This window comes from Nerophis ophidion, linkage group LG05 (assembly GCF_033978795.1).
Source record: "Nerophis ophidion isolate RoL-2023_Sa linkage group LG05, RoL_Noph_v1.0, whole genome shotgun sequence".
NCBI lineage: Eukaryota > Metazoa > Chordata > Actinopteri > Syngnathiformes > Syngnathidae > Nerophis > Nerophis ophidion.
In genome coordinates this window covers 11,216,341-11,243,647 of record NC_084615.1, presented here as the reverse complement: position 1 = coordinate 11,243,647, position 27,307 = coordinate 11,216,341, and the positions used below count along the sequence as shown (strand labels likewise).

General features: G+C 42.1%; 1 protein-coding gene across 17 annotated transcripts in view; it reads left to right on the top strand.

Moving 5' to 3' along the window:
- The window catches only part of map7d3 (MAP7 domain containing 3), a 64,848-nt gene that overhangs the window by 15,039 nt on the left and 22,502 nt on the right, over window positions 1-27,307 (top strand). For 2 of the 17 annotated variants that reach the window (XM_061899990.1, XM_061899989.1), the window contains exons 2-9: window positions 8,039-8,125; window positions 8,369-8,449; window positions 12,268-12,431; window positions 12,502-12,610; window positions 16,120-16,203; window positions 18,972-19,079; window positions 19,662-19,763; window positions 21,369-21,467. In XM_061899990.1, the coding sequence (XP_061755974.1) occupies window positions 8,039-8,125; window positions 8,369-8,449; window positions 12,268-12,431; window positions 12,502-12,610; window positions 16,120-16,203; window positions 18,972-19,079; window positions 19,662-19,763; window positions 21,369-21,467 (834 nt within the window). Of the gene's footprint in view, window positions 1-8,038; window positions 8,126-8,368; window positions 8,450-12,267; window positions 12,432-12,501; window positions 12,611-16,119; window positions 16,204-18,971; window positions 19,080-19,661; window positions 19,764-21,368; window positions 21,468-25,395; window positions 25,522-25,613; window positions 25,629-27,307 lie in introns of all 17 variants that reach the window. The other 15 variants (XM_061899984.1, XM_061899986.1, XM_061899988.1 and 12 more) reach the window with 15 other exon arrangements.

Genomic DNA, 27,307 nt, shown 5'->3' with positions numbered 1-27,307 from the left:
TTCCAAACCGGTTCTCCCAATTGTTCTTTAAGAAAAGAACCGTTTCCATGGATATGAATCCCTTTTTGAGAGCCAGTTCCCGTTATCGAAGCCACTATACCGTATTTTCACGACCATAGGGCGCACCGTATTAAAATAAGGTGCAGCGTATTTTGGGGCGCAGCCCTGGTTAAACATACGCTATCTTAAAACATGGGTGGCATGGCGTAGTGCAGGGGTGCCCATTACGTCGATCGCGAGCTACCAGTCGACCGCGGGGGGTGTGTCAGTCGATCTCCAGCCAGGCTTTTAAAAAAAATAGACCTAAAAATTAGTGATCATCAATCTTCACCAAGACGTCACTTAAATGACATTCACGGTACCGGAGGGTCTTGTGAGATGACGCTGGCTGCTGCAAGATCATTATTATGAAAATATGACCGAGAGGAAGGCGAGAAACACTTTTTATTTCAACAGACTCTCGCGCCGTACCTTCCGTCAAAACTCTAAAGGCCGACTGCACATTTCCTATCTTCACAATAAAAGCCCTGCCGCATGCTGCCTGCGCTAACTAAATACAGAGTCTCGGAAAACTGGCGTGCACAAGCGATCACTTGTGCACGCCAGCTTTCTGAGGGATCGCTTGTGCACGCCAGTTTTCCGAGACTCTTATTTTGGTAGCGCAGGCAGCATGAAGCAGGGCTTTTATTGTGAAGATAGGAAATGTGCAGTCGGCCTTTAGAGTTTTGACGGAAGGGACGGCGCGAAAGTCTGTTGAAATAAAAAGTGTTTCTCGCCTTCCTCTCTGTCATTTTTTCATAATAATGAACTGGCAGCAGCCAGCGTAATCTCACAAGACCCTCGGGTGCCGTGAATGTCAATCAAGCAAGCTACGGAATTTGCCGCCAATGTTTTTCTTGTAAAGTGTATGGAAGCTGGATGAATTAGATGCCAAAAACCAACCACTTTCATGTGGTATTGTACAGAAAGGACAACTTTTTTTCTCCTCCATTTGAAAATGTGGGCGTTATCATCATTACTGTCTGATTCCAATCAATGCAAGTCATCAGAATCAGGTAATACACCAACTTATATTCTGGTCTTTGTGAAAGAAAGACATCTATATGTGTTACACATGCTTGTATTATCATTAAACACATTTAACTTGTTTACAAAAATGTCTCTTTCATAAATAAATAAATAAATATAAATGATATATATAAATGAGGTAGATCCCCTCGAGTTGGTCAATTGAAAAGTAGCTCGCCTGCAGAAAAAGTGTGGGCACCCCTGGCGTAGTGGGTAGAGCAGCTGGCCAGAAACCTGCAGGTTGCAGGTTCGCTTCCCACCTGTTGACATCCAAAAACTCGCTGCCGTTGTGTCCTTGGGCAGGACACTTCACCCTTTGCCCCCAGTGCCGCTCACACTGGTGAATGAATGATAGGTGGTGGTCGGAGGGGCCGTGGGCGCAAACTGGCAGCCACGCTTCCGTCAGTCTACCCCAGGGCAGCTGTGGCTACTGATGTAGCTTACCACCACCAGGTGTGAATGAATGTTGAGTCCCACTTCTCTGTGAGCGCTTTGAGTGTTTAGAAAAGCGCGATATAAATCTAAGTTATCTATACGCTAGCATGCGTGGACGCTGTTTTAAAAAGGCAGGAGCACAGCTGAGTCGGGTTGTACTTTATTCAAGTATTTATCAATGTACTCACGTTATTTTTTCATCCATCCTCATCCACAAATCCATCAAACTCCTCATCTTCTGGGTCCGAAATGAACAGTTGGGCAAGTTATCGTCCATGTCGGTGATAGGTTTGTCTGCAATTTTTTTAAATTTACAATGCACATAGCAGCACTGTTTGCTCATTGGGGGCGTGCCTTTAGCGTCCTCTCTCAACTGAAACCTTCACCCTTTAACGGCCGCCTGCTGTCCTCGGTCACGTCCGCGTGCTGTCCTCGGTCACGTCCGCGTGCTGTCCTCGGTCACGTCCGCGTGCTGTCCTCAGTCACGTCCGCGTGCTGTCCTCAGTCACGTCCGCGTGCTGTCCTCAGTCACGTCCGCCTGCTGTCCTCAGTCACGTCCGCCTGCTGTGATGTCCTCAGTCACGTCCGCGTGCTGTCCTCAGTCACGTCCGCGTGCTGTCCTCAGTCACGTCCGCGTGCTGTCCTCAGTCACGTCCGCCTGCTGTCCTCAGTCACGTCCGCCTGCTGTGATGTCCTCAGTCACGTCCGCGTGCTGTCCTCAGTCACGTCCGCGTGCTGTCCTCAGTCACGTCCGCCTGCTGTGATGTCCTCAGTCACGTCCGCCTGGTGTCCTCAGTCACGTCCGCGTGCTGTCCTCAGTCACGTCCGCCTGCTGTGATGTCCTCAGTCACGTCCGCGTGCTGTCCTCGGTCACGTCCGCGTGCTGTCCTCTGTCACGTCCGCGTGCTGTCCTCGGTCACGTCCGCGTGCCGTCCTCTGTCACGTCCGCGTGCCGTCCTCGGTCACGTCCGCGTGCCGTCCTCGGTCACGTCCGCGTGCCGTCCTCGGCCACGTCCGCCTGCCGTCCTCGGCCACGTCCGCCTGCCGTCCTCGGCCACGTCCGCCTGCCGTCCTCGGCCACGTCCGCGTGCCGTCCTCGGCCACGTCCGCGTGCCGTCCTCGGCCACGTCCGCGTGCCGTCCTCGGCCACGTCCGCGTGCCGTCCTCGGCCACGTCCGCGTGCCGTCCTCGGCCACGTCCGCGTGCCGTCCTCGGCCACGTCCGCGTGCCGTCCTCGGTCACGTCCGCGTGCCGTCCTCGGCCACGTCCGCGTGCCGTCCTCGGTCACGTCCCCGTGCCGTCCTCGGTCACGTCCGCGTGCCGTCCTCGGTCACGTCCGCTTTTCCTCCATATAAAGAGCGTGCCGGCCCAGTCATGTAATATTTGCGGCTTTTGGAACTCAGTGCACACACGACAACCTATCTGGATTCCATAAGAGATTCCATAAGGAATCGTTTCGATAATGGGATCGAACTCGATAATTTTTGAACGAACATCATCCCTAATTGTGGTGTTTATTTCTTTTAATGCAGAAGGTAAATGGGGCTCAGCATTGATTGGCTGCTGAAGTTGTAAACATGTCCCTTTTGCTTACTGCAATATTTCACAGCCATGTTTCAATGGCAGCCAATGACACTTTTTGCTGGCCAGAAGACAGCATATGTCCGCTAATAAAGTGTAAAACGCTATTGGCAGTATACGTTTTTGAAGCATGTGTGCGAGAGAAACTGCTCATTAAGTGAAGTCTCATCTGATCAGGGTCAGAATTGGAGCAGACATATTTACATGGGCTGGCCTGCTTCCTCTTCCTTGACTTAACGACATGGAGGTCTGCACTGCTGCCATAAGTAGCCTGCAGCACCAGACTAATGATCCCGCTAACCCCTTACAAGGCTCCTTGAAACATGTTAATGCTTTGACCAATCCTGATTGTGAGCCTCCTGGCAGGTTCTTCATCTCCATGAGCACACCTGGCTCTCTTGTGTTGGCTGAGGGAAAACACTCTCATCAGAGCACACCAATGTCCTTTCTGCTGACTTATCTCCACAAAGTATGCAACAGACAGTTGTATCAGTTAATGTATGAATTACATCCCTGTTATAGGTTGTGAATTTGTACATTCGGTGCCATGTCGTCTTCAAGCAGCCGTGAGTCACCTCGCTTCAGAGTCCACATCCTCTTTCAGCTTATCACTTAGCAACAGTTGCCCCGTTACACAGTGCTTGGCATCTATTTACTCTTCTTGTCTTTGTGTTTTCTGGACAATATCTTGATTTCCTGTATAATATGGAAGTGCTGATGTTTATTTCTTTATTTTTTGGTGGAAATCAGTGTGTAACGGAGGGTTTTTTTGTCTTACAAATGTAAACAAGCTCCCTTAGCGGACAGTGGCTGCTTTTTCTTGTCTGCACACCACAGGCAAGGATGATACGTGTGCTGTGAGGTGTTCAATCATAAAAATATCGGGGTTGTCCCGAAACCAATATTTTGGTACCGATACCAAAATGTATTTTGACACTTTTCAAAATAATAGGGGACCACAAAAAAATACATTTTTACAAAAACCCTTAAATTACATTAAACATACCAGTACGTTTCTTATTAAACTGAAAGAACAATTTTAGAATACAAAAATAAAAGTCAATAAACATATTGGGCTTTTCCTCTTGCATTCAAAAAACAATTTTAGAATATTAAAAGAAAAATTAAAAGTCATTAAACATATTGGGCTTTTCGTGTTGCACTCAAAGAGCAATCTACAATTGTATATATTACATATAGTCTAGGATTAGGTTAGAATAGAAATTTCTCTTGGTCTGTGCTTTAAGACAAATACAATCAGTAAATACTAAAAACAATACTATGACTGAAACTACACAGATAAGACACGGAGCAGGTAAAACAACCATTGTTGAGAGTAAAACACAAATTGTATCAATTTGTTACATAATTTGGTCAGTTCACTTGCATTGATTTGCGCTACCTGGGCGGTTTTTGACTCTGCTACTAATTGGCAGCAAACCAAGCAGCCGTGTGCGTGTCTACCTATCTGCATGTGCACGACAGAGGAGCTACATTGGATTTCAACTCATTGTGCAGGTCTGAATGATTATTTCAATGTTGACCTAAGTTTGAAGCAAAGGCATCGCTGCGCTTCCTTGTTTAAAGCGTCACTTTGATCAATAGTTTTGAAGCCTGTATACCTCCATATTGCGCTTAACGCACCCCCTTTATTACCCAGCAGAATTGCCTTTATTTACCGTTTTCTCCTCCACACTATTTCTGCCTGTGTACTCCATGGTTGTGTGCAATGACTCTCAAGATGCTCCGCCGCACGGCAGTATGTGGATGAGAAAAAGTACTGGTATTTTAAAAAACGATACGGTTCCGTTTTTCGTTCATTAGTACCGCGGTACTTTATTTGTACGGTATGCCGTACAACCCTACTCTATTGTCACCATTGTCGCAGAATTGTATTTTGGTTTTGCCTTGTAGTATAGTTGTCAAGGTTCTAATGCCCACGACCACTCAGGGGAAGCAAGCTTTGTTCCGTCTCAAAATAAAATGTTCTGGCAACTTATTTGTAAGTTAGCTACATCATTTTGTTTGTCTTCAATGAGAAAGATTACCTTTGCATGATATTGCTGTTGAATTGTGTGAGTGTAATACGAGTGTTGCTAACGTTTGTGCCCTCCCATGTCACTTCTTAAGGTTATGTTAAAGTTAAAGTACCAATGATTGTCACACACACTAGGTGTGGTGAAATTTGTCTTCTCGTTCACACCCTGGGAGGTGAGGGGAGCAGTGAGCAGTGGCCGCGAATCATTTTTGGTGATTTAACCCCAATTCCAAGCCTTGCAGGGAGGTAATGGGTGCCATTTTTATAGTCTTTGGTATGACTCGGCCGGGGTTTAACCTCACAACTTATCAATCTCAGGGCAGACACTCTAACCACTAGGCCACTGAGCCGGTGTTAATTGGGCTATAACGATGAAAAATGAACTCCGACAGTTAGTATAACCGTTTTAAATTAAAATGATCAAAATATGGTGATTGATAACTGCTCTATAATAGACACACATAGTGACTGGCGCTAGCTTGAATGCTAACAACAAAACAAGGTATATTAACGCTTTTCCCGATTTAAAAAAAAAAAAAAAAAAAAAAGTCATACCGCTATGTAAACTTATATAAACACATTGCTGTCTAATTAACTAAGATACTTGATTATGCACATTGAACCTACAAGCTATACTCTCTTGAGTAATAGTTCACTACTCGGAGGACTACTCGACGGATATGTTTTAACACTAGATTTTATTTGTTATGCACTTTTCATAAAATTCAATCTTAAAGTCCTAACATAGAAAACGATATTTTAAACGATAAAAACTTTGCCATCAAAACCGAACACTATCAGTGAAGCATATTAAAACGAGACATGCAAAAGTGGATGTTCTAACAGTGTGTCTATTTATTTGAGGCATTTTAATAAAATAACTTGGTCAAATAATTTTAGTGTGTGTATAAGTACTTTTTGACCGCATTCGTCAATACAGTGGTATTAATAACCGCGATATGGGGTTGTTATAATTGACATATTATTGTTATATTTGCCATGAATTGATTAACGTGGACCCAGACTTAAACAAGTTGAAAAAGGTATTCGGGTGTTACCATTTAGTGGTCAATTGTACGGAATATGTACTGAACTGTGCAATTTACTAATAAAAGTTTCAATCAATCAATCAATCAACCTACCGCGTCTATATGGTTGGGCAAGCGCAGTGCACTGTGTTCGTAAAAAGTAGATATTATTAGATATTATTAGTGATTCCCAAAGCCCAAAAAAAGTCTGCGGGCTATAGAGCGTTTTCCATTCGGGCTCCAGTACTCTGGAATGCCCTCCCGGTAACAGTTCGAGATGCCACCTCAGTAGAAGCATTTAAGTCTCACCTTAAAACTCATTTGTATACTCTAGCCTTTAAATAGACTCCCTTTTTAGACCAGTTGATCTGCCGTTTCTTTTCTTTTTCTTCTATGTCCCACTCTCCCTTGTGGAGGTGGTCCGGTCCGATCCGGTGGCCATGTACTGCTTGCCTGTGTATCGGCTGGGGACATCTCTGCGCTGCTGATCCGCCTCCGCTTGAGATGGTTTCCTGCTGGCTCCGCTGTGAACGGGACTCTCGCTGCTGTGTTGGATCCGCTTTGGACTGGACTCTCGCAACTGTGTTGGATCCATTATGGATTGAACTTTCACAGTATCATGTTAGACCCGCTCGACATCCATTGCTTTCCTCCTCTCCAAGGTTCTCATAGTCATCATTGTCACCGACGTCCCACTGGGTGTGAGTTTTCCTTGCCCTTATGTGGGCCTACCGAGGATGTCGTAGTGGTTTGTGCAGCCCTTTGAGACACTAGTGATTTAGGGCTATATAAGTAAACATTGATTGATTGATTGATACAACAGCACTTCTTGGAGCACTTTGCTGGACAAACACAGCTCATAGCATTAAAGCAATTCACAAACAAAATGCAGTTTTCCCAAAAGGGCTGACTAAAAGTACTGTTAAACTGTAAAAAAAAAAAAAGAATCTAGCATCAAGGCAAAATTTTAGATGACACAAAACCAGCAATATCTGAGGGTTATTTCAGATTGTTAAACAAATGAAGCCGTGTGGAGGAACTACATTTCTATTTTGGAATTGGACATTCTCAAGCATTTTTCAAAGAAACATATTTTAGGAGGACTTTTATAATTAATTGTACTGCACAGCTTGTCTATTTTATTTGAGGCAATGGAAAGCTGGCAGCATGTTCTCCTTACAGAACACTGCATTGTTACAGCTGCAGGAGACCCTGAATGAATGAATACATGAGGTTGTTTGCAGTTAGGAGAGGCAGCAACGGCAACATCACATGACTGAAGATCTCATTTGCCTACTTGTCAGCATTTCAGAGTGCTGACTGAGAGAAGGGCAGTGAGGACCAGGTCTTGTAGGAAGGCCCACAGAGCTCAATCATGTGCTGGGTTTCCTTCCTTCTACGTTTGCTAACCACCGCCACTTCCGATTTCCCCCTGAAAAGGAAATTTTTTTGTTTTAATGATTCGAAACCAGTTCTGTTAGCTTCAGGAAGTGTAAAGATTGAATGCTCAGTCCCAGTTTCTCTTTCTGGCACCAGGAATATACAGATCACAATGTTAGTTTGTTTTCTAGATTAGCCCCGGGTCGTTCATTACTTAGAAATATGTCCCTTGGTTGCATTTTACTCTCAATGTCATCATGCACTAGGCTTTACTGCAGCTCTCTTTTGCACTTCCTTCCAACTTGGCAAATGCAGTCTGCAGGGTGCATCATGGGTTGGGTTTAACGGCTGAATAGGTGGATTGTTCTCCTTCAAAGCTAGTGGATCTGTCTCCAGAACCAACATTCGCCAGAGAAAACGGCTGATTTGAACTCAGGCGCCTGCTCAGTTATTTTACATAATCTAAATGTCTCAAACGTTTTTTTCCCACCCTTTTCATCCAATCCAGCTGCAGCTGCGCAGGCCCAAGGCGAGGAGCGGCGCAGCCAGGCTGCAAGTCCAGCACCTCCAGCTAAAGCTCAGGGCTGTCGGCCAGGTAAATGCTGTCACGCCTCGTCACCGAAGACCCGCATAATCCGAAGCAATTGATTCCATGCAATCCAATTGTAGACCCCTCTCTGCATGGCTTACTGCAGAGAGGCCCTGAGTCATCACCTTATTACTTGACAAGCTCATTAATGACACCCCACACACACTCACCTCTCACTTCCCTCACAGCAAAAGTGTCATAATAGTGTGCCATTGTAAGCTGCAACCTGCATGTGGACCCTGTTTGCAGTCATCGACGGTGCTGCACTTCGAGTAGACGACCGACTGCGAGTAGCAAAGGAGAGACGGGAGGAGGCAGAAAGGCAACAAGGTAAGTTCTTGGCTGTTTTCCAGGTTCAACTTCAGGAACATTTATTGTATGGACAAATAGGTCTAGGCGATGTGGACCAAAACTCATATTCTGATATACGATACAATATACGATGTATATAGTAATATATTTTTTTACCGGAAAGTGCATCCAGACAAAGTGAACCCAAATATGCGTGTTTTATTGAAACAAATACTTAACATGAGTACATTTCAGGAAATGTTACAGTTTAATACGTAGATTGAGGCACATAAAATATTAAAAAGCCTTGGAAATAATAAGACTAGTAAAGTAAAGTAAAGTATAATCCGGGGCAGATCAGTGGAACAGGGGTTAGTGCGTGCGCCTCACAATACGAAGGTCCTGAGTAGTCCTGAGTTCAATCCCGGGCTCGGGGTCTTTCTGTGTGGAGTTTGCATGCATTTGCAAAGACATGCACCTGGGGATAGGCCCCTCCCATCACCAAAAACATGCACCTTGGGATAGGCCCCTTCCACCTCCAAAGACATGCACCTGGGGATACGTTGATTGGCAACACTAAATGATCCCTAGTGTGTGAATGTTGTCTGTCTATCTGTGTTGGCCCTGTGATGTGGTGGCGACATTTCCAGGGTGTACACCGCCTTCTGCCCGAATGCAGCTGAGATAGGCTCCAGCAACCCAAAAGAGACAAGCTGTAGAAAATGGATGGATGGAAATATAATCTGCAATCTTCTTTAAAACAAACCATGGGCTGTGCTCAAATCTTCATTTAATAAAAACACAAAAGAACCGAATATAAAATAAAGTATTTGGCTTAAGAGGACATTTTAAACATCAGCAGCAACTTGGACATGATTTACCATGATCAATGGTGTTTTCTTAACAACATTTTCAGAAGACCTTTGTTCAGTCACCTCTTACTAAAGGACAAGAATTCCCTAAATCAAATTGTTCAAGTGTCAGGTAAATGAATTGGTGAGTCTCAGTTGTCTCCAGTCAGCCTCTACAACCAGCAGGTAGGGAGGATCTGATGTATCTCACTACCTGCACAGTTGTCTCCAGCCAGCCTCTACAACCAGCAGGTAGTGAGGATCTGATGTATCTCACTACCTGCACAGCCATCTGCAGCTTCTCCAATCTGGACAGAGGTTTTTAGTCCCAAGTGGCAAAACAAAAGGGTACAGATGTACATCACAGAACTAAATAAGCTGAAGTAACTATTTTTACCTGTATTTATTTTAGTGCAAGTTATTATTATTGTATTATTCTTTTATTATGGTGTCTTATTCTGGCTTGTCCTAAATCTTATCTGATTGGGATTGTATATGTGTTATCCTTTTTGAGTACATGGACTATTTTGTGATCTTTACAATGTTTGTGATGCTTGTGTGCTCGGTCTTTGTATTGCATTTCTAAGAATTGACTTTCTCTCCCTGTTTCAATGGATGTTCTGATCTTGTTGGCTGCAAAACAAGTTTACCTTTGGGTAATATAATAATAAAGTAACCTAACCTTAAAAATGTTAAGTACCAGTAGTGGAAAAACAAATTATCATACATTAGATTGATGGATGGACAGATGGATTGATTAATTGATACACCAAAAGACTTCCAAAGTTTGCCAGTAGATACATATGATCAAAATAGTATCAATCTCACAGAGATTGTCGAACCATTTTGAGAGATAATCAGGATGGCAGTCACGTGATCAGGTGACATCGCGCTAGGAACCAAAGATCCCTTTCCCATCGACAACGATGCTAATCAAGCAGCCTTTGTGAGTGAGAGCCAACAACGATTACTTTGGGGAAAATTATGATCCAGGACCTTATATTTTTCAGCTAAAAAAAGAGGACGAGCAATACATTTTAGAAGGCGAGTGATGGATTCAGTTTCATTGTGACACTATATCATTAGCAGCATTGCTCGCTGCTAAACATACAAACTAACCATTTTAAACCACAATAAAACAAACAGTGTAATATTTCCACTCTCGCTGAGATGTCGACAGACAAGATGCTCACATAATTCCGTTTTGCTGAATAATCAATCACAATCCTCACAAAGGATTACAAAAATGTTGCTGCAACAAGGGTAATTTTGTAATTTTTTCCACCTCGGAGATGTGAAAGTGGACCAGCCTGTGGGTCCATGGCCACGTTTGTCTGGCAGCAGGTAATGAGATGCAAGTTTGAGACCAAGCAGAAGCAGCCTCAGTGTGTCAACAATAGCAGTGTAAGCTACCATTAGCTCACTGCTATCAATGCAGCGCTAAAATAGTCCATCCGCGTTAGTGCTGATAACAATATCACCTCTGTGTGTTGCCAAAGTAACCACTGCCTGTAGACATGGACATACGTCAGCCATGAAGTTCGCATGAGAAAACGCACATTTCTACGTCAACGTCAGTCTTGCTACGCCTCATCTTTGACATGAAAAAGGTTGTACCCCAGGTTTTAGTGCGTACGCAAGCTTGTGTCAAGCCAAGAAACCAGATGCGTTATGTGTTTGAGTGCGGGCGCCACAAATGTTTTCGCGGCTTATCAAAATGTGTCTGTGGTCGCCATGAAACCTTTAAAGTATGGGAAATACTGCACAGAACACTGTTCCACGCTCTAGAGTCCACTAGCTGCCAACATAGTCATTTATTTCATGCATCTGCTTGAACTTAAGTTTAAGACCATGGGGCTCCTGACACAGATTTGATGACAATGTTTGTACCAAAAGAGGTTTGGATCATGTTGGTTGTTTAGATGCACTTCTTGTTCTTTAACTTCCGCCTCATAGAATATATCTGATGCAAGAAATGAAACAAATCCTGCATGTAGAGGCAAACTCCATGGTGAGCCTTGGGGCTACTCAAACCCGGCCCAGGAATGACGCCAGACCCACGTGCGAGTTCACTTAAAAACTTGGAACAGACCAACATCTTTGCAGCAGATTCCTAAAAACAATAGTGGGCTGTCTTGCAGAACGTTGACCATCTTTTTTTTGCAGTAGGTCCTTAATAACAACAGAGAGCTCCAGTTGTAAATAAATGATTTTTTTTCAGAATGTATTAACAATGACAAAGTAAATAGAGTTGTGAGTGATGTCGTGTTTGTAAGTTGATCTTACACCCTTGATGTCGTTCACAACAACACAACAGATAAAATGTGTTGGGGGTGTACGGATTGCTCTTGCTAGCTTTAGCCTTGTAGTTTAGTCGCTGTTTCAAGTGACCGCATTGATATTGTTAAGGACGCGGCGGTTGCGTGTTTAGGGAATGAATGAGTGGTATCGAAGACATTATTTTTCCAAACAAATGTTCCTTCTCCTCACAATGACAACATTTCACTCACATTAAAGTAAATTTATAACCATTTATAGCCCCATTATCCCATTTATAACCCCATTATTAACTTTTTATTTTTTAAATTCGAAATCAATTCTGTACACTGCTGCTGGAATTTTAATTTTCCTGGGGGATCTCTCCTGAAAGAATCAAAGTACTATCCATATATCTATTTCTCAAATATTCTGCGTTAAACAGCAAATTTCGTAATATTGGCCAATTCTGTGACTTTTTCCGCTGTTATGTCAATGCGGAATTCATATGCTTTACTTTTTTGTTGAGTTTATTGATTAGGCATACTAGCATTGTGTCAAATAAGCAGCAATCACGGTAAGGATTATGCTAAAGAAGAATAATCCTGAGCTAAACTAAATTACTTAGCTTTTTGAAAATGTGGCCCCCAAAATAGTGCTGGCTCTAAAGCCTTGACAAGTGCAAGAAGACTCAGACCTTTTTTGAATGAAAACGTAACACTCAGAGGGGTCTGTCTTCTCTGCTGCCAGCTCTGCGCGAGTCTCAGATCATGGAGCGGGAGCGCAAGGCCAAGATGCAGGTGGAGCGGCAGCTGGAGGAACGTCAGAAGAAGGCCGTGGAGCAACGCAAGAAGGAGGAGCAGAAGCGAATCGCCGTGGAGGAGAAGAGGAAGCAGAAACAGGAAGAGGAGAAGGTAGCCGATGGAAGACTTGGGAGCCGGTGGCTAGTCTTTTGCTTTTCCTGATCTTTCTCTTGTGTGGCAGGAGCATTATGAGGCCGTGATGAGACGGACGTTAGAGAGGAGCCAGCGTGTGGAGCAGAGACAGAAGAGATGGTCCTGGGGAGGATTGTCAACAGACTCGGATGGACGAGGTAGAGGCTCTTTTCATTTGTTCTTTGGGGTAAATTGTTCACATTTTGTATATTTTTTCTTCATGTTTCATTGCTGTCAATAAGCGGCTCTGAAAACAAACATCTCACTTTGACTTCAGAGATATATATTATCCATTTTCATTTGGAAGTAGGGCTGGGCGATATATGGATGTACTGGATATATGGCGGGTTTGTCTCTGTGCGATATAGAAACCAACCAAATGGTGATATTGGAGTATACATTTTCACGCAGTTGCTTTTACCTGCAGGCATTACACAACAGGTGTTTCTCTATCTTGTCTCTCCTTCTCACAGAGACATAAAACAAGCGCACTTTCTTACATACGTCACATACTGTCGCGCGTGCAATGTCATACGCCCTTGCTAAGCAGAGAGGTAGCAGCATGGGTAAAGTTAGTTGTGATGCTAGCGGATAGGTGCAAGTGGTAATACAAAAGAAAGAAGGTACGAATCTGGTAACAAATGAAGGAAGAATTAATTCCAAGAAAAACAGCAGGGGGTCCATTGTCTGGCAGTGGTTTATTTTCAAGCGGGAATATGTTGAACAGAACCGTAATATGTCAAGTATGCAGCAAAATGTTGCTACAAAAAGTAGCAACACTGCTAATTTGTCGCATCATTTGACAAGTCACCCGCTAAAGAATGAAGAGTGCTTGAAACTCTGCAGGTCGACATCTCCGCAGGTGCCACACCAACAAAATGCCCAAGCAACAATTTCCACATCAACACTATATGAAAAAACTAGATAACGTCCGCAGGAACCTACCACATAGCGAAGGACATACACTATTGGATTTTTTATTATGCAGCTCGTTTTTACCTGACACTTATTGAAATATCTTGTGTGACATCATGCACAAAAGTGCACTTTATTTGTTTTAAAAACAATGTAGTGGCATTCTGTACAAAAAGTGCACTTTAATTTAGTGTTGTTTTGATATGTCATCTTAATGACATCATGCACAAAAGTGCACTAAAAGCTTGTTTTAAAATGTCTCTGACAATCTTGCACTTTCTGTTTTGAAATGACATGAATATTTGTGCCACTGCAGAATAATTGTTTAATAAATACTCTTTTGTTAAATTGACTTAGTTTTAATTTCCCTCTCCGCATGAAAGTTTAAAAGTAGCAATAATTAATGCAGTATAAAGAGTAATGTTTGATGTAGACACATAGAATCATCATACTTTGGGGCGGCATGGCGTAGTGCAGGGGTCGGGAACCTTTTGGGCTGAGAGAGCCATACAAGCCAAATATTTTAAAAAGTATTTCCGTGAGAGCCATATAATATATTTTTTAAGACTGAATACAACTAAATGCGTGCATTTTTAAGAAAGACCAACATTTTAGAGTGTAATATGTCTCTTGTTCTTTTTTAATAACATTAACATTAATAAATAAAATACTTCTTACCATTAATGCGACTTCTTGAACAGGTGCGGTAGAAACCGGATGGATGGATTAAAATGCATGAGAATCTTTTATATTTTGAACGTTATTTTTGACACTGATTACCGGCGGAATTATTCATTACTTACTGTGTTAAGCAATGTCAGCTAAGATTTACCTGAGAGCCAGGTGCAGTCATCAAAAGAGCCACATCTGGCTCTAGAGCCATAGGTTCCCTACCCCTGGCGTAGTGGGTAGAGCGGCCGTGCCAGAAACCTGAGGGTTGCAGGTTCTCTTCCCACCTATTGATATCCAATTCGCTGCCGTTGTGTCCTTGGGCAGGACACTTCACCCTTGTCCCCGGTGCCGCTCACACTGGTGAATGAAAGATGAATGAATGATAGGTGGTGGTCGGAGGGGCCCTAGGCGCAAACTGGCAGCCACGCTTCCGTCAGTCTACCCCAGGGCAGCTGTGGCTACAAATGTAGCTTACCACCACCAGGTGTGAATGAGTGATGGGTTCCCATTTCTCTGTGAGCGCTTTGAGTATCTAACAATAGAAAAGCGCGATATAAATCTAATCCATTATTATTATCATTATCATACTGCTGTGATTATATGTATCAAGTCTTCATTCAAGGCTAAGGCAAAATATCCACACATATATGCTGTATCGTGACATGGCCTAAAAATATCCAGATATTAATAAAAGGCCATATCGCCCAGCCCTATTTGGAAGCACATGATAGTCCTGCTAAGACGACTTAAACCACGCGCCCTAAAATATATTCATTTACATTGTAGTGATCTGCCTCACTCCCTCTGATCAGCAGTCACGTGACCTACTGATCCATAATGACTATTTTGTGGGGGTGTAACGGTACGTGTATTTGTATTAAACCGTTTTGGTACGGGGGTTCCGGTTCGGTTCGGATGTGTACCCAACGAGTTTCCACACGAACATATGAACATAAGCTAAAGTCTTTTAACAAGCTGCTCCGCTCCGTTCTGCCTCTGTCTCCTACACAGCACCCAACATTGTCCCACCCACATAACCATCAGATTGGTTACATATATAGCGGTAACAGCCAATCAGCAGTGCGTATTCAGAGCGTATTCAGAGCGCATGTAGTCTGCGCTTCAGCGTTGAGCAGATAGGTGTTTAGCAGGTGAGCAGCGGAGTCTCCCCAAATTATAATAAACACCTCCCAGTCAACGTTCTAGAAACAAACTGCAGCTCAGCTCGCTCGCAGTCCTGGCTTGAGGTGAAGACTAATTAACTTTTAGCGTAACGTTAGCTCATTTTGTGGTGTGTGTGTTAGCTCATTGTGTGCGTGCGTGTGTGTGTGTGTGTGTGTGTGTGTGTGTGTGTGTGTGTGTGTGTGTGTGTGTGTGTGTGTGTGTGTGTGTGTGTGTGTGTGTATGCTAGTGATATAATAATGTAAGTGCATCAGTAAGCCTACATGAACTCCATGATGTACAGGGATGAATAGTCTCCTATTGCTATTGTGTTTTTTTTTTCAGCTATAGTTACATTAATCATTAGTAATGTAGCAGCCTAGTTTGAATGGCAGGGTCCCTGCTATCACATGTGGATTAAAATATAACATTTACATAATAAAAATCAACTACAGGCTTCCCAAATGCTGTGATAAATTAAGCATGATGAGTTGACTTGAAACTGTTTAATGTTGCACTTTTTATATGTAGAAGAAAAGTTTTGTCATTTTATTTAATCGGAGCAACAACTTGAGGCAGTTAAATGTTGATTAACGTGGGCAGAGTTATTATTGTGTTCCCAATGTTAAAAGGATAAAGCCATTGTTTACACATTTGGTATATGAATAACCAAAAAATTGATATGTTGTTGTTTTCTTACTGTACCGAAAATGAACCGAACCGTGATCTAAACCGAGGTACTGACCGAACCGAAATTTTTGTGTACCGTTACACCCCTACTATTTTGGCTGGATAACTTAAGTGTTAACAAAGTATGTGAAGGAAGACTGTTCCTTGTTTTTACTACGCTGGAAAGCGAGCTCCTCATCCCTCCCTTGTGTGGTATTCCCTCCCCGCTGAGTGGTTTCTTTCCCCACAGGTGACTCAGATACCGGTGCTTCATCTCCAGTAGCTATAGTAATCTGCCCCGCCTCACCAGAAAAGCCACAGAGGACCCAAAAAGGTTCTTGTTTGTGATTTGCCCGCCGATTTTTTTTTTTTTAAAGAAACACAGCATTGGCGAACGGCCACTAGCGCTATGAAAACTTTGGTCGTCTTCAACTCCTCCTCACACGTCTTCTACAGCCTAACACGACAGGTTACTCCCACGGGGGGCATTGCCTGATTTCTCCTTGCAGGCATTTTTCAGGTCTTTGACTCACACTCACGCTCTTGGTGCAGGTGCAGGAACAAACTACTTGGCATGGAAGCCTAACTGAACTAATAATGTCCCATCACATCACGCCATGATGTGGATGCTTGACTCGCAGTACTTACTAACTTCACTGCACGACTGCGGAGGAACAACATGGTGGCTTTGTAGCATGACTTGCAACACATTGTACCGTGTGTATTATAAGAGGTCACTGCACAATTCAATGATATCCAATACAACAGCAATGGGTTGCACTTTTTACAGCTGCAACGCGTCTTCATGAAAGAAAGGTTTTTGGCCATCATAATGTAGGTAAATAAAGTAAACAAATATGTTTTCTTCCATACAATTCTTGTATTGGACCTCAGTGTCAGCAGTGGCCACAGCCTTTAGAGAATACGCTGTTGACCTGAATTTAAGATGACCTTTTTTCGAGGCTCGTGTTTTCAAAATCAGTTCAATGACCGTTAGTAGATCACAGTAAAAAATAGATATCATATTTCTTAGCCGCTTGACAGTTGTTTGGTAACTCCGCTGCATTGATCACCATTACCTTAAGTACCGGTAGAGTGGAAGAACAAGTTGCCTCTATATTGAAGTCATTATAGTTTTTATCTGATTTTTAACACCAAAAGACTTCCAAAGTTTGCAAGTAAATTGATATGATCAAAACAGTATTAATCTTACGGAAATTCTCGAGCCATTTGGAGAGATAATGAGGGAGCCAGTAACATGATCGCGTGACATCGTGGTAGAAACCTTAGATCCCTCTCCATCAACAACAATCCTAATCAAAGCAGACTTTGTGAGAACTAAAAACGAATATTTTAGAGAATATTATAATGCAGGTCCTTATATTTTTGAGCCCAAACAGAGGATGAGCAATAAGCCAACTGCTACCTGGATGTAGCTTTATTGTGGCATCTGCAGCATTGCTAGGTGCTAAACATACAAATTAACCATAATAAAACAAACACTTAGTGTAACATTCCCACTCTCGCTGGGATGTCGACAGACAAGATGTTAACATAGTTCCGTTTAGATGAAGTTTCAATCACAATCCTCACGAAAGGTTAAAATAATGTTACTGCAACGAGCATGTTTTTTTCTTTTTCGCCACCTCGGGGATGTGAAAGTGGACCAGCCTGTGGGTCCATGGCCACATTTGTCTAGTGGCAGGTGAGAGATACATAGATAGTACTTTATTGATTCCTTCAGGAGAGTTCCTTCAGGAAAATTAAAATTCCAGCAGCAGTGTACAGAGTTGAGATCAATTTAAATAAAAGTAAATAATGGGGGTTTAAATGGAAACAAAATAGAGAAATATTACAATAAAAATAAAAACTAAAAAGCAAAAATGGGAATAAAAATATAACAGTAAAATAAGAATATAAAAAGACAAAGTAGGCAGTAGTGACCATGTTATGAAAAAGTATTGCACTGTTATTGTTTTGAATCCCCTGTCATCCTAATACCCCCCGCCCCCCGTCCCAGAGAGGAGTTGTACAGTCTAATGGCGTGTGGGACAAAGGAGTTTTTGACTCTATTAGTCCTGCACTTGGGATGAAGCAGTCTAGCACTGAACAGGCTCCTCTGGCTACTGATAACGCTATGCAGAGGGTGACTGGCATCATCCAGGATGCTCACTAGTTTGTCAACAGTCCTCTTCTCTGCATGCATGAATTATAATCTAAAATGTACTTATAGCAAATTTGAGACCAAACAGAAGCAGCTTCAGTGTGTCAACAGTAGCAACGTAAGCTAGCATTAGCTCACTGCTATCAATGCACCGCTAAAATAGTCCGTCTGGGTTAGCGCTGATAATAATAATATCAATATCATATTTGGTTCATTTTAAGGTCATCACATGTAAATGGAGTATTGTTTCTGGATGTTTTTAAAGAGTATAACGAGAGGACCCTCCTTCTGTTGACTCAATTGTTAGATATTTATTTACCATTTAGAATGCATAAAAAAGCCAAACATATGTTTTCTTGTCTTACATAAGGATTGTGAACAATAAACAGCACATTTCTTTACAATGTTTGTGTATTTCCAGTGTGACTGATCTAGTAATATGGTCAAGAGTGCAGAAGTGCCAGTACAGGTACTTAGAATTTAAAGAAATTGTTGAAGATATTGGGAGTGGAATATTCCAAACGGCTGAATTTGTGGCATATTGTGATGTTTAGACACTATTTATCTTTGCGTATTGGAAATACAATTTGGAAGTGGTTTAATGGATACAAAGAAACACAATCAAGCATATAAATTCAACTTGTTTTTCCACTCTACTGCTACTTCAAAACAACTCTCTTGGTTGTTAACTTGCGACTCCGCTCCAGACTAAATAGTTAAAAAGTTTTTTTATGTGTCTGATCCATGTAGCTCCTTTTTTTTTTTTTTAAATTCTTCTTATATTCAGGTCAATATTGTAGTGTATGAAAGTAGTCTCACTTTTCAGCACCACAGCAAGACTCTCTAGAACCCCCCACTGTGTGCACCCATCAACCCCATACACCTAGCTGCCTCTAGCCTAAACCCTCCCCTGTCTTGTCTTTCCTCCTCCCAACTAGTGGACAAGCGCTCCACATCCACCATCAACCTCAAACAGCCGTCAGAGGCTAACATCAGCAAACGTCTATCCTCCTCTTCCGCCACGCTCATCAAATCTCCTGACAAAAGTAAGTCTCCTCTTACTCTCCCAACCCTCCCGTTCCTTCACTCTCCCCTGTATCTAACCTGTTGTGATTCCACTGCTTTGTCACCTGGTATGTATTAGCACCAAGCTAAATGTCTGTAGTGCAGCAAAGCCACCTTTCAAGGAGCCTAGCATAAACAGTGACCTCAGTACTAGCCCTACGTAGACAGCCTTGTTGGGACAGACAGTACAGATGCATGGTATACAGACAGTTTCTTATGATTGTACTCCCAATATTTCCACTATCCATGGTATACAGCAAGGTTCTTATGATTATATTCCCAATATTTCCACTATCCATGGTATAAAGCAAGGTTCTTATGATTATATTCCCAATATTTCCACTATCCATGGTATACAGCAAGGTTCTTATGATTATATTCCCAATATTTCCACTATCCATGGTATACAGACAGTTTCTTATGATTATACTCCCAATATTTCCACTATCTATGATTATACTCCAATATTTCCACTATCCAGACTGTGAGCGACTAAGGGCGAATGGCGCTTTTTACCATTCGCCAGATAACATTCACCACCATTGAGTGTCATTGTCTCTCAGGTTTTAAACCAAGGAGTTCATCTTGTAACCGTGTGCTCCGCAAAGACAGTGTTCCTGAGGCTGCTAAGGAGAAAAGCAAACCGTGCCAGGTGGAGCAGACAGGTGCTTAGTCGCCTCTGCATGCAGAACTAAAATCAGTCATGCATGTGACTTGACATCTCCATTATCAGACACATACAGGTTTTTTTTAACTGCTTCAGTACTTACTTGCACCATAAGAGAGAGAAATGGCATGTAATGTTTTAGTCAGCTGCCATAACGTGTAAAAGGCTGGTTCATTGAAATGTATTTAAAAATGTATCATTCGGTACAATACAGAGACCAAGTTCTCATATTGATTGAGAAAGTGTACTTGTTATATGTCACAAGTGTCTACTCCAGGGTTGCCCAAACTTTTGGCCTCCAAGGCCCTAAGTGAAAATATGCCTAAATTCAAACAGTAAAGTTCCTTTAATTTGTGCAAAACACAACTATAAATGGCAGGTAGTTAGACAACCTTGTGGACATGCAGTCAACAATTGTGTGAACTTTAGGAGTGTTCCGAACTTTCTCACTTCCGATACGATAACCATATTGGAGCAATCATTCCTGTTTTGTAGGGTGTAATGTTGGAAAGGGTTTGATCAAGTGAAATTAGTCAGAGAACAATGCAGGTATTAAAAACACTTTTCTCGTTAACCGTCTAAAATCGACTTATGCTGTCTTCAAGTTGAAGTGGTAATTAGTTTAAAAAAATATATATATATTAAGTTAAGCTTATGAAGCAGGAAGTCGACGAATGATGTGGACACATTTGTTACTGGATATTTTCTAATCATCTGCCTTGCCTTGCATGTATCTGTAAGTAATATGCAACTATAATGATTTGATGCTTGTTTATATTGACTGCTGTATACTTCATTTAAGCACACTTATTACATCTCTCTAGCTTGTCTCTTTTGTAGCTGTTAGCTCACAGTAGCCTGCCATGTTTACTTTTTGTAAATGACTTCACTAGAATTCAAGGAAACACCAGTCTTGTGTGCTTAGATGGCTGTCCAGCTTTCAGTCTTGTGAAATGTCCGCAAAAACAAGTTTTTAAACACGGATTTTTTGCCTCAAAATATCTCTTCCGTGTTTTTAATGACGATGAAAAGGCAAAGCCAGAGATTGAAAAAAAAAACCTCTGTTGTACCTATCCTGCCTCTTAAGAATGTAGAATTTATAATATAATTACATTGGAAAATAAATGTTAACCATTATGTATTATTTTATATTTAAAATGAGGGGAAATACCTCCCTGCAGTTGTATTTAAAAAAAATTTTTTACAAAGGCCTAAGCAATTTTATAATTGACATTTTGTTTTCCTATTTTACCAAAAATGAACTGATCAGTGACCCAAGATGGTCTGCAGCAAAGTGACAGATTTTTTTTTTTTTTTTTCTCCACCAAAAATGCTCATTCGTCTGCGAATAAACTTTCTAATCACAGAAGAATTCTTCGTGATAAAGGAAGACCGGTATATGCAGATTTGAAAGTCTTGAGTAGATGTTGGAAGCACTATGGAGTAGCTAGACAGTGGAACACTTCCAATAGCGCTTGAGTTGCTTCTGCTCACGTCTGACTTTTGAGAAAGATCAGCTGCTGTCACACAAGACCAGAAGTACACATGACCCCTTCTAAAAAACTCTCTCTCGGGGGAATTTCTTGTTGATTCACATCCGTAGGTGCTTCCATGAAGAAGAGGAGTGCGTCCCTCACACGAGTAAGTGTGGGCAGAGTACAGACTCCTGCCAAGGCTGCTAAGGGGACAGCAGACGATCAAGGTGGCTAGCATGGAACAATCACTTTTTATTTTCATGCTTCCATTCGGCTTCCGTCTTTTGGAATAGCGGGCATGGTGCGCTGATGATAACATCCTGCTTGATCTGAATTTGCTTGTTCATTAACAGAGGTTTTGTGGGGATACCTTCAGTTAAGCGTCACTAAGGTGTGTGACGTTAAATCAGACCAACTTATCTTCAGAGTCATGTACTCTTCTCTTTCCTTTTCCCCCAAAACTCACACAACACTCAATGACACTTTTGGCTGTCTGTGATTTGCTCCTAACACCATGCTTGCCCCCTTTTTCAGATGATTTACCAATGCTAGCTGACATGCTGTAACTCATCCCTCGTCATGTTCACAATTGTCTTCTCCAGCAATGGTCACTAACACCAAGTATTGTTTTTGTTTTCTGTCACAAAGTGGAGATTGTATCCCCCCCCCCCCTCCTTCAGATGACGTCCTCCTATCTGGATTTAAGCTGCTGTGTGTTTGTGCATGGGTGCCATCACCATCATAGAACCCTCTAAGAGTGCTGTCTGCAGTCTGTATTAACCACCAAAGCTTTTGTTTGTCCTTTTTAGAGTCTTCTGCCTCCTTTTGTGGGAATACGGAGTGACAGAAGCCTTCTTGTACCAGTGTTATGTGCCACCTGGTTGACAAATCTCTTGTATATGTATTTGATGACAGAAATTCATTAGTCAAATAAGAATCTGGTTCATTATGTTTTTATCATGTCTTGAAGCAAATGAGGCACACTTTAGTGCACTTTGTTGATCCATTCCCAACTCATTTGTTGAAGTGTCTTAAAGCAGTGAAAGATCATCAATCAATCAAAGTTGACTTATATAGCGCTTAATCACAAATGTCTCAAAGGGCAGTACAAGCCACAGTGACATCCTCAGGCTTGCTGCGATAAATCAGCAAATTTCATCTGTAAATGTATCATTATTTAGCCACTTCTAGTGACAGGCAAAATAATTAAGTTGGTGAAAGTTACCTTTTTGGCATGTGCAGGCAACATTTGACGAGATTGTATAATATGGGAATCACTGCACTAAAGAACAATATGTCAGCCCTGGAAATTTGAGCTACCGGTATTTGGAATTAATTTTCTCCTTAATCTACAAGGAAATTAAGTGGAATTGCCATCCCTATTGTAGAGACTTAGACACTGTTGATTCAGTCTCAACTAGTTTGTTGAATTGTCCAAAGAAGGACATTGAGTTTTCTAGGGAAAGTTGAGCTAATTTGATTATTTTGATTAATTGATGGAATGACACTTTTTTGACATAAATTATTCATCTTTCAATGAAATTTAGGCACATGTTAGATGTATCAATTGGTGCGCAATGCAAATTAGGATTGTTAGGTCCGTTAGCCTCTTAATACCTCTGTGAAGAGCACTTAGTCACAAAAGCGTCTGTCAGTAGCAGATGTCTGCTTAGTAAGCGGCAAATACTACAAACCCCGTTTCCATATGAGTTGGGAAATTGTGTTGGATGTAAATATAAACGGAATACAGTGATTTGCAAATCCTTTTCAACTTATATTCAATTGAATAGACTGCAAAGACAAGATATTTCATGTTCAAACTCATAAACTTTATTTTTTTTTTTACACATAATCATTCACTTAGAATTTCATGGCTACAACACGTGCCAAAGTAGTTGGGAAAGGGCATGTTCACCTCTGTTACATCACCTTTTCTTTTAACAACACTCAATAAACGTTTGGGAACTGAGGGAACTAATTGTAGAAGCTTTGAAGGTGAAATTCTTTCCCATTCTTTTTTTTTTTTTTATGTAGAGCTTCAGTCGTTCAACAGTCCGGGGTCTCCGCTGTTGTATTTTACGCTTCATAATGGACCACACATTTTCAATGGGAGACAGGTCTGGACTGCAGGCGGGCCAGGAAAGTACCCGCACTCATTTACCATGAAGCCACGCTGTTGTAACGCGTGGCTTGGCATTGTCGTGCTGAAATGAACAGGGACGTCCATGATAAAGTTGCTTGGATGACAACTTATGTTGCTCCAAAACCTGTGTGGACCATTCAGCATTAATGGTGCCTTCACAGATGTGTAAGTTACCCATGCCTTGGGCACTAATACACCCCCATACCATCACAGATGCTTTCTTTCGAACTTTGCGCCTATAAAAATCCGGATGGTTATTTTCCTCTTTGTTCCGGAGGACACCACGTCCACAGTTTCCAAATATAATATGACTAGCGTGGCGCAGTAGAAGAGTGGCCGTGCGCAACCCGAGGGTCCCTGGTTCACGTCTGTTGTGTCCTGAGCAAGACACTTCACCCTTGCTCCTGATGGGTGCTGGTTGGCGCCTTGCATGGCAGCTCCCTCCGTCAGTGTGTGAATGGGTAAATGTGGAAGTAATTTCAAAGCGCTTTGAGTACCTTGAAGGTAGAAAAGCGCTATACAAGTACAACCCATTTATTAAATGTGGACTCGTCAGACCACAGAATACTGTTCCACTTTGCATCAGTCCATCTTAGGTGAGCTCGGGCCCAGCGAAGCCGGCGGTGTTTCTGGGTATTGTTGTCAAATGGGTTTTGCTTTGCATAGTAGAGTTTTAACTTGCACTTACAGATGTAGCGACCAACTGTAGTTACTGACAGTACTTTTATGAAGTGTTCTTGAGCCCATGTGGTGATATCCTTTACACACTGATGTCGGTTTTTGATGCAGTACCACCTAAGGGGTCAAAGGTCCGTAATATCATCGCTTACGTGCAGTGATTTCTCCAGATTCTCTGAACTTTTTGATGATTTTACGGACCGTAGATGGTAAAATCCCTAAATTCCTCACAATAGCTTGTTGAGAAATGTTCTAAAACTGTTCGACAATTTGCTTACAAAGTGGTGACCCTCGCCCCATGCTTGTTTGTGAATTACTTAGCATTTCATGGAAGCTGCTTTTATACCCAATCATGGCACCCACCTGTTCCCAATTAGCCTGCACACCTGTGGGATGTTCCATATAAGTGTTTGATGAGCATTCCTCAACTTTATCAGTATTTTTTGCCACCTTTCCCAACTTCTTTGTCACTTGTTGCTAGCATCAAATTCTAAAGTTAATGATATTTATGAGTTTGAACATCAAATATGTTTTCTTTGTAGCATATTCAACTGAATATGGGTTGAAAAGTATTTGCAAATCATTGTATTCCGTTTATATTTACATCCAACACAATTTCCCAACACAAATGGAAACAGGGTTTGTATACGGGAGCACAAGACGGTAACTTTTAGCACTTGGAACTCATCCTCTGGTTGGATTTCTTTGTAGCAAAGTTGACAGCAGCTTCTGTTCTTCTGTTTCTTGGAACAAGAGCTCCTCATTGCTGCTGTGAAATCTCGCTAGAATATCAGCCTTAAAGGTTTTGACATGACAATGAACCTGTTGGGCACCTTTCTTGATGTAACCATGAGCATGGTTTCACAGTAGACGCTGGAGGTCTTGTTCAGTCACTGGTCGACTCTCTGTCTGTCTTGTTCAATAATACTTTCTTTTGCTGAGCACTAATGGTCCAATGTTTTTCTCCCCACCAGCCCACACCCCACTGCCTTAAGGAACCACTGATTCGACCACATTGTCTACTGACTCGACTCAGACAATCAATGGCCTTGTCTCAGTACTCTTCCATGGCGTCACTTCCTTGTTCTACCTAAATGCTTTCATTGACTATGACTAAAAGTAGGGGGAAAAGCCGTGTGAGACTATTGAGACATAACCTTTTTGATTCTTGTTGTTGATTCACTCCTGTTGGTTAAATCACATGGTGACTTATCTAATTCTGACCCTCTCTTCCCCCCTTCTCTTTTGTCATCCTGGCTGCTTTTCTATTTTCCCTTGCCCCCCGACCCCTTTTTATGTTCTCATCTTTTTTCGGGGGTCATTTTTCGGTGTAGCACGCAAGCCACCAACTAGCGCTGTGGACGGAGGGGTCATTAGTCGCTTGCTCACTCCCACCCAGGCATCACTAGCTCGGAGCAAGAGCGCCGCCGCCCTTTCCCCCGAAGGAACAGAGTCTCCAGGTAACCTCCCGCCCCCGCACTCTATAAAGCAAATGCTGGCAAAGGAAGACTCATTTGCCATTCCTGCTCTTTTTCCACTGCATGGTACCTAGCTGCTCTACTCGCAGGTACTATGTATAGTAGTATAGAATAGTATAGTCTCCAAGTGTGTTGTGGTTCCACATATGCCGAGCTAATATGTTTGAGCAGATCATTTATTATTTATAAACCATTTTAGCTGTTGTGGTCCATTTTCTCGTTGCCCTCAGTCTCCTCTTGATTTAAATAATCTTCCCGTGGCCAACATGAGGTGAATACAGGTGGCCCTCATTCTGTTCTATTGCTTGTATTCCTACACGTGACTTCTTCCCGTAAGTGAAAGAACATGGTGGTCAACAAAGCCAAGTGAACTATCGGAGCACGCAAGGGGGCCTCGATCTTCCTGCAATAATCAGACGCAAACAAAAAAATTCAAACTATGCAGTGGTCTTGAGCCCTTTTTTTGAGCAAAAACGGATGTCATGGAGTATCCGTCGGTCGCGTTCCCAGACATGTCAAACTATCTGGTGCTCTAGACGTCATTTTCAAGGGGACAGCGCGGTTCGGATAGTAAACGGCCAAGCCTGCAACTTAAAGGTTGCAGGTTCTATTCCAGATTCCGCCATCCTTAGCCACGTCCGTTGTGTCCTTGAGCAAGACACTTCACCCTTGCTCCTGATGGGTCGTGGTTAGGGCCTTGCATGGGAGCTTTGAGTACCTTGACGGTAGAAAAGTGCTATACAAGTATAACCCATTTAGAATTTACACAACAAAACAAGTGAAAAGCATGGAGGTGAATCCGGGTCAAAACATTGGTAGCAAGTCTCTCCCGGATAATTATGCATCGTTTTTGCTCGGTTAAGGTTGCGGTTCATGATTTAACTTCGCATCTACAGCCATGTTTGTTGCTGTTGTTGCACACTCCGTTTACGAGTAGCATGTTTTTCCCATCTTTATAAAATATAACTATAGATCTTAATGTTGTGTATGTGCTGAAAGCTTCATTCTTTTAGGTTTTGCTCACAGTTGCTTTTTTTTTATTTAGACTCACCAAGTTGATGCTTTACAAAACGTTTGTGGGCAAAAACGTGTTAATACCAAAATAATACTAAAATTGGAAACACTAAAAGTTAAAAGTATTTCAAACATACCTTTAAAAAATCGATCACTGCAAACTCAAGCATTTTTTGATTCTGCACCCTGGGTCTGGAGTGTATCTACTTTTCTTGTCGTTGGTCATAAAATCTTGCACTCTTTTGCCCTTCTCGACTACCTCTTGAGGAACTCTACAGAAACTTTCAACCTTTCCACGTTTTAAACGGTTCGTTTAACCGAAAACAACACAATCATAGGGCATTTTTCTTGGAGAAAGGCTAAATGCTGCCCAGTACCCATCCAGAACAGACTGATTGATTGAAACTTTTATTACCGTATTTTTCGGACTATAAGTCGCAGTTTTTTTCATAGTTTGGCCGGCGATGCGACATATCCTCCGGAGCGACTTATGTGAGAAATTATTAACACACTACCATAAAATATCAAATAATATTATTTATCTCATTCGCGGAAAAGACAAAGAAAATGTCAGCATTCGTCACACACACATCAGCAATCGTCACACACACACGTCAACCAATAAGAATTCGGCGGGGGAGGGTCATGACGGATGGATCTCTATTACAACGCCCAAAGGGCACTTTAAGTTGATGATTACTTCTATGTATAAAATTCTTTATTTATAATTGAATCACTTGTTTATTTTACAACA